The sequence below is a fragment of the Spermophilus citellus genome, assembly GCF_964194105.1.
Source record: "Spermophilus citellus genome assembly, chromosome: 9".
Classification (NCBI taxonomy): Eukaryota; Metazoa; Chordata; class Mammalia; order Rodentia; family Sciuridae; genus Spermophilus; species Spermophilus citellus.
In genome coordinates, this window is record NC_138191.1 from 7,615,176 (window position 1) to 7,628,680 (window position 13,505).

Sequence of the window (13,505 nt, forward strand, 5' to 3'; positions counted from 1 at the left end):
AGCATTTTTTTTTTAATGGTGCTGGGGATCGAACCCAGGACCTTGTGCATGCAAGGCAAGCACTCTACCAACTGAGCCCCAGCCCCTATCTCCAGTATTTTTTATTTGGAGTCAGGGTCTCACTAAGTTGGTAAGGGTTTCCCTAAATTGCTGAGACTGGCCCTGAATTTGCAATCCTCCTGCCTCAAGCCTTCTGAATAGCTGGGATTACAGGCATGTGCCACTGCACCTGGCTTTGCACCTCTATCTTTACTGGCACTGGCTAGTTTATGCAGCTTCCCTACTCCCCCAGCCCTTCGGACTCAGTCCCCCACCCACTACTTTGGGCAGGGATACTTTGCAGAGAGAGGCCTCCGCCTGTGCCCTGGGGTCTCCCACCCACAGCCAGCAGACCTCATGCTCTTGCCCAGGTGTCTTTCAACCCCTAGATCCCTCTGTCCCCGCAGCATTGGCAGTTCAGCCACAACAAGAGAGAGAGAGAGAGAGAGAGAGAGGAGCCTGGAGAACTTGGATCCCTGTGGGGGGAGGTTGTTGGCGATGATTTATTAGCCAGACAAGAATCAACAAACAAGTTCTAACATCTGTTCTCACCAAACCATTCCTCAGACAACAGCAGCATTGGACTGGGGCCCAGACTCAAAGGCCCAGAGGGCCAAGGAAATTAGACTCCAGGAGGAGAAACCAGGGCAGCAGGAGCCAGAGGGCCCTGGTAGTACAGTACTTTGCTGTCTTAGAAGATCACCAAGCATCAAGCCACTGGATTTCTGGGGATTCTCAGCAGTCAGTGTGTGTGTCCCTAAGAGGAGGAGGCAGATTCCACAGTTGCTCCTCTGAAGTCCAGGTTTTTTTTTTTTTTTTTAATTGTGTGTGTGAGAGGGCAGACCTATCAGGGCTAAGTCAGGATCCAGGAGAGGGACCCAGCACTCAGACCCCGATGTGGCAGAAGTCTGGAAAAGCAGCCAGGTTTTCTATCTGAGGAAGTCTCTGACGTTTCCTATGGAGAGAGTTAGAGGATAGGGGGTAAGGAATAGACCCTGAACAAGGAAGTCAGGAAACCTGTGTTTTAGTCCTTGACCTTGACCCAGTCACTATCCCTCTCTGGCTTTGCTTCCTTATCTGCACAGGAGGGAGCTGGACTTGATCAGTCTGGGCAGATGAAACACTGCTCCTCCTCCCTCCAGCATCAGTAGCAGATATCACTAATCAATCATGGTGCTCCTTTCTGCTGAGTTCAGGTATGACCTTAGCATCCTTTCCAATGCGGCTCGCTAGGCAGCCACAACCAACGGATTGGAGTTGGCATGCAAGATGACACCTCTTTGCCGTCCTTGCAATAGATGAAGGCTGAGGTTCTTTCCAGTTTTGATCACCTTTATATACCATCCACATTTCCTGAGAAGGACACCCAGCATGTGTGTGTGAAGGTCTCTGGACCTGATGTCCCAAGTTTTCCCCCCCGACCAGCTCAGACTTACCACCTATAGAGGAGGCCCAACGGGGAGCCACGCCTGTCCTCGGTCCTGAAGCACCTGTCTAGAGAGGTTGTGGGGAAGGGTGTGCCTCCAGGGGAGTGGAGGCTGCTGAAGCAGGGGAGGGCCTTGTCCAGCCCCAGAATTCTCAGAGTGCCTCTGTGGACCACCTGGATTCTGCAGAGAGAAGGACAGTCCTAGGTCACAACCCTACTTTGCCTCTTAGGCCTAGATGCAGTCTCAAGGGCAAAGTCATCTGGGCTTAACAGACTTGCCCTCCAGAGGCAGAATCTAAAATCCTCCCATTCATTTAGCAAGCAGGATATGGAACACAGAAGGAAACAATTTGAGGGGCAAGGATTGGCAGTGTAGAGTTTGTGGGACACTGGAGAGTGAACCAGACCACAGAGAAGTTTGGATGGTGACATGGACTGGCGACATCAGCCCTGGCAGAGGTGTGTGTGGGGGTGTGGGCGTGAGCAGGCACAAGGGCTGAGGGGGAGTCTGTGGCTCCAGCAGGGAGGGATGGGGAGCAAGGAAGGGGATGGAGACAGAGGGAGAGGGTGGTCCTGGCCAGTGGGTCTAACACATTATGTGACAATAGGTAACCTAGACAGGGACTTGAACTCATCAGTGGGAGGACGGCGTGGGAGGATGGAAGAGGGAGGCAGGAGTGTGTGTGCCCCTCCCCTGAGCGCATCTGAGATGACACACAGGACTGGAGCGCTAGTTTGGGGCTGGGAAAAGGGGTCAGGCAGTCTGGACCATTCTGTCCCTTCCCCTCGCCGGGGGGTAAAGACCTCACCCAGCACCCAGTCTGAATACCTTCTCCATCCTCCTCAAACTGTGGCGCGGGAAGTCCTTCTTGGACTCCTTCTCCCTGCACCCTCATTTACCTGGCCTCCTGGGACAGGCCTGGATAGGCACTTGCGGAGGACGCGGTGCCCAGCGGACGCCGTCGCTGCCAGACCTTCCACCTCGGCATAGATGTTGCTGGGGGCCTCCCCAGGGCTGCCCCGGCCCATGGCGTAGAAGGCGATGGGTTCCTCGGGCTCTTGGTAGATGGGGTGGGTGGGTTTGGGGGGTGGGACTGGGCGGGGTCGCGGGGCGGGGCTCGTGTAGAGTTCCGGGGGCAGTTGAGGTTTGGCGGGGACGGGAGGCTTGGTCCTGGGCGGCTGAGTGGGCTAGGAGGGAAGACGAGGCCAGGGAGGAAGGTCAGTGGGCGCAGCTGCCACCAGCCGGGCTCTCTTACCCCCTAGGCCCCTCCTCCTCCTCCCCGTGGCTCCACCCCTCTCCTGCTGGCTCCTCCCCATGGCTCACCCCTCTCCTACTGGCTCCTCCCTGTGGCTCCACCCCTCCTTCTGGCCCCTCCCCATGGCTCCACCCCCTCCTGCTGGCTCCTCCCCGTGTCTCCACCCCTCTCCTGCTGGCTCCGCCCTCTCAGGCCTCGCTGTCTCCTGCTGGTCCTGGGGCTCAAAGCGGTACCTCCTTGGGCTCCCAGGCCCCCTCTTTGTGCGGTAGGGCTGGAGCCTGCCCCTGTTGCATGTCTGGGTTGTGCTGGGGGCTTGGGTTCTGACTGTGGCTTCCAGAGTCTGACTCTTCAGTCCTGAGGGACAGCCCTGCAGGCTCAGGAGTCTGCTGGGAAAGAAGCAGGGCTGAGGGACTTGATGTGCGAGGGGACAGGTGCCAGTGGGCAGGTGATTCAGGAGGACCAAGCAATCTGGTCCAAGAGGAGGACGGGGAAGGAAGAGACATAGAAATTTGGCCTGGGCTGGGTTCTCTGGGTGAGGAAGAGGGGATGGACATGGCAAGGAGGCTAGGGGTCAGATGGAGGGGGACAAACTCTGGTCATAGGCTGTGTACACATCAAACTTAATTTCATCTGGAACACAGGACCAGGCCAATCTTCATTTGCGCCTGTGGTTGTCAAATACAAGAATGTGAAGTCTTGGTTTTGTGGTACTGGGTTTTCATTTTGAGACAGGGTCTCACTAAATTGCTTGGGGCCTCACTAAGTTGCTGAGGCTGGTCTTGAACTGTCAATCCTCTTTCTTCAGTCTCCGGAGAGACTGGGATTACAGGCAAGCACTACCATGCCTGGCCCCAGCTCTTTTTTAGTTTTTTATTTTGAAACAGGTTTTGCTAAGTTGTCCACATTGGCCTTGACCTTGTGATTCTCCTGCTACAGCCTCCCCAGTCGCTGGGATTACTGGCACACACTACTGTGCCTGGCATGGCTTTAGAAAAGTCTTTAGCTTCAAAATTATCAGGATGGGAATGGATCTCCATGACAGCTGTGTCTGTGTTTAATTTCTGCATGTGCAAGAAGCTTAATTTATGGAGATATAAGCTAAATTTTTAGGGGCAGAGACTGCCTGAAGAGTGATGAGCCTCACAGTGGAAAAGGTCACGTCCCATGGTAGGTGCTTTTAGCTCAGCATTAACCCTAGCTTCATGAATGTTCTCCGCGTGCCCTCTGCTCCTGGTAAGCTAAAGCCACAGGGACTTTCTTGTGCTCCTACAATCCACTTCGGTCTTCCTGGATCCAAATCATAATCCTCTTTCTCCTTGTCCTCACGCTCTCCTCTCTTGGAATTCTTTCATAAATAAAAGTGGCAACACAGGGGCTGGGGTTGTGGCTCAGTGGTAGAGCGCTCACCTAGCATGTGCGAGGCGCTGGGTTTGATTCTCAGCACCACATAAAAATAAATAAAATAAAGGTATTGTGTCCAACTACAATTAAAAAAAAATTTAAAAAAGTGGCAATGCTACTTTGCTGCCCAAATAGCACCTTAGGGTCAGCCTCAATACCCACTGTCCCCCCACATCAAATCCAATACCAGTCTGCCTTGTCCACTGCCTACATATCTTTCTCATCTGCCCACTCATCTCAAGCCTGCAGCCACCACCCTTATTAGGACTTCTTCATCTCTCCCTGCCTCCTCTTGCCCTCCCAACCTGTTCTGCTCTCCTTACCCAAACTCCCTAACAACCTGCAGGGTTGCCTGTTGCCCAGGATAAACCAAACTCCTGAGAGCTTCAGTGGCAAGACCCTGTGTGACCTTGGCTTAGATCCCAGTCCCCGACAGCATGCCTTTAGCTTTCTCAGCTCCATCCAGCTTCCCTTCTCCCTGAGACTTTCCTATATCCTGCTGTAGCTGCTTGAGAATCTTGGGGTTCTCCCCTGCCTATTCCTCTCAAAGGCACTGAACCAAATCAAACTCCATGAAACTTCCTGTTGGTCACCAATGACTTCCTTTGGTAAATCCAGTGGTCAATTTATGTATTCTTTCTCTTCCTCTCTCCCTTTCAGTACTAGAGATTGAACCCTGGGGTGCTCTACCAATGAGCTACATCTCCAGCCCTTTTTATTTTTTGAGGCAGGGTCTTGTTAAGTTGCTGAAGCTGGACTTGAACTTGAAATCTTCCCATGTCAGCCTCCCAAACTGTTGGGATTATAGGCACGCACCACTGTGTATGGTGTTGGGTTTTCTTCTTGATGCTTACTTACTGTTACTGGACATAATCAAATGCTATTTTTTTTGTGGGGGGGGTACTAAGAATATAACTCAGCGGCATTTAACTCCTGAGACTCATCCCCAGCCCTGTTTATTTTTTATTTTGAGACACGGCCTTGCTAAGTTGCTGAGGCTGGCCTTGAACTTGCAATCTTCGTGCCTCAGCCTCCCTAGCCGCTGGGATTACCACCATGCCTGGCACTGTGCACTATTTGTTATTTCTATTATTTACTTGCTGTCTGTTTCCTTGTACTAGAATGTAACCCTCTTGAGGCTGTGATATTTTGGTCAGTGTTGTTCACTTCTGTCCCCCCAATGCCCAGAAGGATGTCGGGCACATAGTGGTCTCTCAAAACAGACTGAACCTTTTAAGAGAGGCAATCCCTGGCTCTGCACCTGTTAGGTGAAATGACACTCCCATATTCTCCTGGCACCACAATCTCCATACTGGATCCCTATCACTTGTCTGTCTTTCCTGCTGAAAAGTAAGGTTTGCAAGTGTAAAACTCGCCTGTCTTGTCCATGAATCTATTCCCAGGGCCTTCCAGTACCTGGTAGGTAGCTTTAGGTACTGAGTAAATGTCTCTTTAACTTAAAAAAACAAAAGGACTGGGCTGGGGAGGTGGTGCATGCCTGTAATCCCAGCAGCTCAGGAGGCTGAGGCAAGAGGATGACCAGTTGAAGGGTAGCCTGGGCAAAGTCAGCAGGCCCTGTCTCAAAAAAAGGGGGGCAGGGAAGGGGAGGATGGGGATGTAGCTTAGTGGTAAAGGGTCCCTGGGTTCAATCCCCAGTAAAGAAAAAAAGAAAAAGACCGTGTGCCTGGGGGCCTCTGCCTGGGGGGCTGTTGGGGTCTCCCAAGGGCTCCCTCCTCCCCCGGCTCTCATTTTTCTGGAAGATGTGGGCGAGGACGTCAGGAATGGGTCGTGTGTCGGGCTGAGAAAGTGCCTGGTGCTGGGGTATGGGCCTGGACTCGGGTGAACAGGGGCTGGCCCGAGTCCCCCCGGGCTCCAGGCGTACCTGGCGGGCGAGCGGCCGGGTGAGCGTCTCCCCGTAGGGGCTGAGCGGACACTCGGTGTAGTGCCGCAGCAGGTCCTGCAGCTGCGCGTGGGCGCTGTCCTCGCCCAGCACCACGTGGCGCCCGTCCCTGAGCTGGGCCAGCAGGAAGTGGCGGCAGCAAGTCCGGCTCCTGGAGGGCGTCAATCAGGATCAGATTCGCCATTGCCTCTCCCTGGCCAGGGCCACCAGCCGCGACCCCTACCTCCCAGCTCCAGGGTCTCTGCCCTGAGCCATCAGAGGGCGGAGCGGGAGCCCCGTGGGGAGAGGCTGAGTCAGCCCAGTCCCGCCAGGTGATTAGCCCGAAGCCCCGCCCTCACCTGTAGGTCAGCACGAAGGTCACGGCGCTCTCGCTGAACCGCACCAAGTAGCATCCCTGAGGCTGGGGCCCCAGCAACCTCTCGGCCTCCCTGAGGGTGATGCAGAGAAGTGGCGGGACCTGGGCCTGACCCTCCTGGCCTCTCTCTGCCCCAGTGATTCTCGTGGGAATGGATCCCCATCCCCCAAGCAAGCATGTGGGAGGCTCGCAGAGCGGGAGGGTGGGCATGCAGAGGGAGGATGGGTCGCCGCTCTTCCACTTGGGGGGGGGACTGGGTGTGGCCAGGGGCAAGGCTCCGCTCCGGACACCCTGCATCCTACCAGGGCAGCAGCTGCAGTAACAGGGATGGTAATTAGACTTCTAGAGCTCAGAGATCACAGGCTGAGAAATGGAGGGGGCTCTGTAAGAGTAGGAGGAGTGTGGGCAGGAGAGAGCCAGAGAGAGAGATGGAGGGAAGGAGAGAGGCAGAAAATCTGAGGACTAGAGATTGGAGACGGTAGGTTAAGGCAACCTAGAGGAGAAAGAGGCACACAGGCCTGAGCCTGCCTCTCCAGTGGTCTCCCTCCGGAGAGAGGTTTCAGTGAAAGGAAACTTTAGGAGTTGGAGTCTGGAGTCAGCCTCAATCAACTCTTTCTTTTTTCTTTCCCTGAGGCATTGGGGATTGAACCTAGAAGTGCTCTACCACTGAGCTTCATCCCCAGTCCTTTGAAGTTGCCCAGTTGGCTTTAGCTTGTGATCCTCCTGCCTCAGCCTCCTCAGGAGATGGGATTATTGGCCTGTGCCTCCACACTGACTGACTGCAGGACCTGGGACCTGCCGCTGCTGCTCTCTGGGTCTGTTCCCTCCTCGGTGACTCACCTCCGGGTGATGAAGCCATGGAACCAGGCTGGTGCTGTCCCCTGCTGCAGGAGCCAGTGGGCCTGGGTCTTCTGGAACCAAGCAAGGATCTCGGCCTGCAGGGACAGGCCATCTTCCCCGGGCACCTCTTCGGCCTTCTCAGTATTCCCTGGGACAGAAGCAGTCTCTGGGGTCCAGGGAGATGCCTGGAGAGAAGAGTTCAGGGAGGTGATTAGGGGGCTTCTCCCACCTGATTCCACGCCAGCCACTACCTATTTTAGGGTAGAATTGACCAGAAAGTCCTTCCCAAGGTCACAGCTTAAATCGCTTCTTCAGCTCCAGCTGTTTGGTTTCCAGAGACCCTCCTCCCCCTTCCCTGGGTCCTGCCTTTAATCCAGCCTTAGTGAGCTGTTAAATAGTGGGGAGAGAGGCAGCCAGGCAACTTCATGTCTGGGTGGTGAGAAGGGCTGAGGTGGGGGCGGGGATGCACTGAGCAGAGGAAGGCACCAGATGAGGGGTCTCTTCTGGGACTCTGTGCACTGTAACCTGGTGGCCTGCCTGTGGGCCCAGCCTGAGCTTCCCAGGGGCAGAGGAGCAGCGAGGGGTGAGCAGGCAACTCAGCCAGGAAGGAGGGACTGCCCATCTCCTTGCCCCACTGGGGGCTCCCGCCCCGTTGGCAGCCCCTGATCATTCGTCCCTGCCCACTCTCGTGGCAACCTTTGCCAGGCGCACATCCTCACCCTTGGGAGGTGGGAGGCGATGAGAGGGTCCTCTCCACCCCCCACATTCCCACTCACCGCTGTGTGGACAGCCAGCGTCCCCGAGCTGGGCGGGGGCTCCTCGTCCTTCAAGGCCTGCCGTCGGGGCTCCTGGAGCAAGCCCGAGCTCGGGCATCTCTTGCGGGTCAAGTCCATGGTCTGGAAAGTGCTGAAGGTTGGGGCAGGGACTTCATAACTCCCTGTTGGCACAAAGAAGGCTGCTGGGTTCCTCAGAAAGGAGCCGCCTCTATCCCCTTCCACCCAGGCTTAGAGTGACTCCAAGGCCTCTGGCCAGGGACCTGTACGACAGGACAGCACCAGCACCCTCATGACAAGAGAAATGCAAGAGGGACAGCAGCAGGGATCCTCAGGTCGGGAATAAGCTGCCAAGGTGTCGCAGAGGGGCTGGTGCAGCCGGAGGGCAAGTGGGGTGTCAGGAAGGAGAGGCTGGGAATGAGGCCTGGGGGTCTCACGGAGAGGAGGGCTCCAGGCCAGGCCCCTCTCGGGACCAGGAGCCTCTGCCTGCGGCCCCATCCTCCCAGTGTCTCCTTTCTCCTAAGAAGCCTCAGCCCACCGTGACACCTTTGTCCTCTGGGCTTGAGTAGACAGGGACCCCAGAGGGAGCAGGAGTGGCGGCACTTGGCCGGTCGGCCTGGCAGTTGTGGCTTGGTGTGGGCCCCTCACCCCGGAGGTGGGAGCTCAGACCCAGGGCAGCAGCAGTGGTGGGGGTCTTGGTGTCCCCTCCCACCCACACTCTGAAACTTCACACCTACCTGGGGGGCCTATCTGGGCCAGGGGCATCTCCATGGGAGCAGGGCCCCAGAGCAGGGCGTGTGCCTGCGCTCTCAACAGGTATGCACACTCAGCAGCTCCCCTCTTACCCAGCCCCCAGGGACAGGAAGTGTCGCTTCACCCACAGCCTGAGCCCCAGCAGAGTCCCCACGTCATGGAAAGCCGAAAGATCATTGTCCCACCCCGGAAGCCAGGCAGTTGAAGGTGTTGTGGTGGGGAGTATTTATGTCATTTGGTGTTTAGGTGTTGGGAGGTCCTTCCTGCTGTTTGACCTTCATCCATTCTGATTCTTTCTCTGCTCCTTTACCTCCAAATAAGATCTCTAAGGTGCTCAGAACTGCTTAGAGATTCACACTCAAGATTATGCTTTGAGGAGATATGAGAAAGGAGGGGATGGTGGCAACAGGAATGATGTTAGTCAGACTTCTGGAGGAACTTTTTGAGGTCATATGAAATCTGTGAGACAAGGATTTAGGGCTTCCATCCTTGAGCAGATAATAGAGGTGAATTAGAGCAAAACCAGGTGATCTTGGAGGAAGGAAGGAGAATTCCTACAAGTAGGTCACTATTAATATCAACAATATTTGCAGTTGTCATCAATAATATCTGTGCTGAAGTTTCTGGGCTCAAGCCTTGGTTCAAGCGGTCCTCCTGCCTCAGCCTCCAGAGCAGCTGGAACCACAAGCATGTACCACCTGGCCACAGCGTTATCATTTTATTTCACAAAGGCTGAAAGTGCAGCTCAGTAGCAGGTCAATTAGCCCTGGGTTCAATCCCCAGCACTGGAAAGGGAGAAAGGCAGAAAGATTTTCTTTCCTAAGCATGAAAACTCTGGATTCAAAATCTGAGGTGTAGCCTAGTGTGGTAGCGCATGTTTGTAATCCCAGTGGCTTAGGAGGTCAGGGCAGGAGGATCATAGGTTCTAGACCAGCCTGCGAAACTTAGTGAAAACTTGTCTCAAAAGAAAACATAACAGATCTGGATGTGGTGACGCATGCCTGCAATCCCAGCAACTTGGGAAGCTGAAGTAGGAGTATTGAAAATTCAAGGCCAATCTCAGCAATTTAATGAGAACCTAAGCAACTTAATGAGACTCTATCACAAAATAAAAAGTAAAAAGGTCTGGGATATAATACAGCAGTGGTTTAGCACCCCTGGGTTCAATCCCAGTATTAAAAATCAAATAGAATCAGGGCTGGGGTTGTGGCTCAGAGGTAGATTGCTTGCATGTGTGAGGCCCTGGGTTCGATCCTTAGCACCACATAAAAATAAATAAATAAAATAAGGGTATTGTGTCCAACTGCAACTAGAAAAAATGTTTAAAAAATAAATAAAATAAAATCATAATAGTAATAAAAAGGGCTGGGGATATAGCTCAGTGCTAGGTACTGCATTCAATCCCCTGTACAAGATGATGATGATATTAGTGCTGATCTCTTAGACTTTCAATACCTCCTGCCAGAGCAGGACACCAATCCCATTTTTCACCCATTTGATTTTTAAAAAACATTTGTGTTTTAGTTATAGTTGAACACAATATCCTTATTTTATTTATCTGTGTGGCGCTGAGTATCAAACCCAGGGCCTCGCACTTGTGAGCTGAGCTGTCTACCACTGAGCCACAACCCCAGCCCCTCTTCCATTTGATTTTTACAAACTGAGCAGGAGACAGGAAATATTATTCCCATCTCCCAGGAGTGCAAACTGAAGCTCAGAGAAATTAAACCTTGGCCAGGGTCTTTCAGTGTCTCAAAAGCTGGGACTAGAAACTACACTTTCTCTAACTAACTCCACTATGATTTAGGCCAAAGGTTCACACACTGTTCTTGGGGTCAACAACCCAGAGAGGAAAAAGGACCTTGTCTCAAGACATCAGGTGGGGGAGATGGACAGACACCTATTAAAAGGTGTGGCAAACGGAGCCAGTCGTGGTGGTGCACACCTGTAATCCTGGCTTGGGAGGCTGAGGGAGGAGGATTGAGAGTTCAAACCCAGCCTTAGCCACTGAGCAAGGCCCTAAGCAACTCAGCGAGACACTGTCTCTAAATAAAATATGAAAAGGGCTGGGGGTGTGGCTTGGTGGTTAAGTGTCTCTGGATTCAATCCCTGATAACACCCCCCCAAAAAGTTGTGGCAAATTAATGATGTGGGTTTATGCTAGAGGAGGCCCCCTTCAGAGGCTCCTGATTTAGCCTGGGCTGTGTGTGCGTGCACATGCACATTACACACGTATGTAGGGGGTTGGGATGTCAGAAGAGGAAATGGAGCTGAGTGGTGGAGAATCAGTCCAGTTGAAGAGTGGGGACAGATGATTCTGGAAGAGGAGCCAAGCTCAGAGTGATGAGAGTGAGAAAAGGGAAAGTTCCCCAAATAGGCCAATGGGAAGGGTCTTGCCTGGCATGTTCAAGGCCCAGCACCACACACACACACACACACACACACACACACACACTGCTGCAGAACCTTGAGCTGCAAAGAGCAGTAGTTAGGTGTGTGACAGGCACTTTCACTTGGTAAAGATGATTTTTCTCAGAGGGCAAAGTGCAATCACACCTTCGAGTAGTCCACAGAAAGGAGAAAGGGGGCGGAGTTTATCTGCTGAGTTCCTTTCTGCTCTCCTCTCCCATTGGTCAAGTTTATCCCATAGGAACCGACCTCGGAGGCTGTGTCCTCCGCATTCCTAAGCATCCACTCAGGAAACCAGGTCCCATCGCCCATGAAGTGGTGTTTGTATTGATCAGAAATGGAGGGGTGACTCAGAGATGGGCTCAACCCGTGGGCTGTGAAAACCATACCTTCTGAAGAATTCAACTTGGACTGCATTCAGATTTAGCTATAAAAAAAGAAGTGGGGGCCAGACATGGTGGTGCACCCCCTATAATCCCAGCAGCTCAGGACGCTGAGACAGGAGGATCTTGAGTTCAAAGCCTCAGCAAAAGTGGGGCACTAAGCAACTCAGTGAGACCCTGTCTCTAAATAAAATAGAAAATAGGGCTGTGGACGTGGCTCAGTGGTCAAGTACCCCTGAGTTCAATCCCTGGTACCCCCGCCCCCCCCCAAAAAAAAGGAGTGAGACTCTAATAAAGGTGACAGTGATTTTGGAGCATCCCTTTTGGATATAACCAATTAAGAGATTCTAGCTGGGACTGAGGTTGTGGCTCAAGTGGTAGAGTGCTCGCCTAAGACTCATGAGGTATTGGGTTTGATCCTCAGCACCACATAAAAATAAAATGAAGATATTGTGTCCACCTAAAGCTAAAAAATAAATAAATATATATATTTTTTTAAATAAAGAGATTCTAGCTGGGTGTGGTGGGGCACACCTGTAATCCCAGTTACTTGGGAGGCTGAGGCAGGAGAATTGCAAGTTTGAGGTCAGCCTAGGCGATTTACAAAGACCCTGTCTCAAAAATAAAAAACACCAAGGGCTGAAGATGTAGAGGATATAGCTCAGTGGTAGGGCTCCCCTGGGCTCAATCCCTGATACTGCAAAACAAAACAAACAAAAAAGATCCTAAAGGGAATATACGAATGTTGCATTCAACAAGGGCCTACCTCTTGAACCCTCTCATTCTCTCCAGTTCCCATGCCACAGTATTAGGCTTATATTTGTTCTGTACAAAGACATTACTAATTTTTTTTTTTTTTGTATCAGGGTAGCCCTTTTATATACTTTATTTAGAGACAGGGTCTCACTGAATTGCTTAGGGCTTCACCACGTTGCTGAGACTGGCTTTGAACTCGCAACCCTCCTGCCTCAGCTTCCCGAGTCATAGGATCACAGGCACGCACCACCACACTCAACTCTAATTCTTAATTTATCCCCCAAGAAGGGAGCTGTATTACCCAGTTAGTCACGGGTTTCCTTCAAGATGATGGATGGCCAAGTGTTTTTCTCAAAGACTAAGGCAAAAAGATTAGTGGGATAAAAGCCTAATCCTCATAGTTGTAACTGGGCCAGAAGCACTAATTGATATTCATCTTTTCCTTTCTCCACCTACATTCTAGACATCCCCCACCTCCAGTTAGCACTTCATTTGGTCTGGAAGACAATCCAGGTAGGTTGATCCAGACCTTCATTTCCAAAAGGTGTAGACCCTACATCTCCAATCCTTTTTTTTTTAAAAAAAAAAAGAGAGAAAGAGTTTTTTAATATTTATTTTTTAGTTTTTGGTGGATACAACATCTTTATTTTATTTGTATGTGGTGTTGAGGATCGAACCCAGCGCCTCACACATGCCAGGCAAGCGCGCTACCGCTTGAGCCACATCCCCAGCCCTCCTTTTTTTGTTTTGAGACAGGGTCTCACCGTGCCCCGCCCTGTTGATTGTTGTAGCTACCCATTACCAACCATCTCCAGATGTGACAGTACTGACAGATGCCCAGAGAGTCCCTGGGTACAAGATGTTTTCCTCCCAAGGTCCTGACCAATGACTGGTCATTTTCCATGGGACTCTTGGGAAATAGTCCATGCATATCTTTATTCCAGATGGTCACTCCCTACAGCACACTATGCTCCTAACTCTGATTCCTAGTGGGATTTCCCTTTATCACTGTCCTTCAGGGACACATTGGCTGGGGCCACACTGCTTCTGGTGCGAGGCACATCACTCAGGTGGTGAGTTCCCCACCCCGGGACAACCTGAGTGTTGACTGAAGAAGAAGCAGGAGTGCAGTTCAGGCAGGTGGCCTGAGCCACCCTGCTCATGCAGTCGATGTCTGCATTCTGGACCAGCTCAACCCAGTCCAAAGGGCCATT

At 52.4% G+C, this 13,505-nt stretch overlaps 1 protein-coding gene across 2 annotated transcripts; it reads right to left on the reverse strand.

The window, feature by feature from the left end:
- Positions 1–541: 541 nt before the first annotated feature.
- On the reverse strand, positions 542–8,894 carry SH2D2A (SH2 domain containing 2A). Of its 2 annotated transcripts, XM_081308103.1 has the most exons (9): positions 8,728–8,892; positions 7,994–8,154; positions 7,218–7,402; positions 6,361–6,450; positions 6,005–6,173; positions 2,955–3,104; positions 2,366–2,653; positions 1,476–1,646; positions 542–994 (listed from the first exon to the last, which is right to left on the reverse strand). In XM_081308103.1, the coding sequence occupies exons 1-8, from the start codon at positions 8,759–8,761 to the stop codon at positions 1,479–1,481; spliced, it is 1,245 nt and encodes a 414-aa protein (XP_081164229.1). In that variant the 5' UTR covers positions 8,762–8,892; the 3' UTR covers positions 542–994; positions 1,476–1,478. The 2 variants fall into 2 exon arrangements, with proteins under 2 accessions (XP_081164229.1, XP_081164230.1); XM_081308104.1 differs by lacking the exon at positions 2,955–3,104 and having other exon boundaries at positions 8,728–8,894.
- Positions 8,895–13,505: the final 4,611 nt, after the last annotated feature.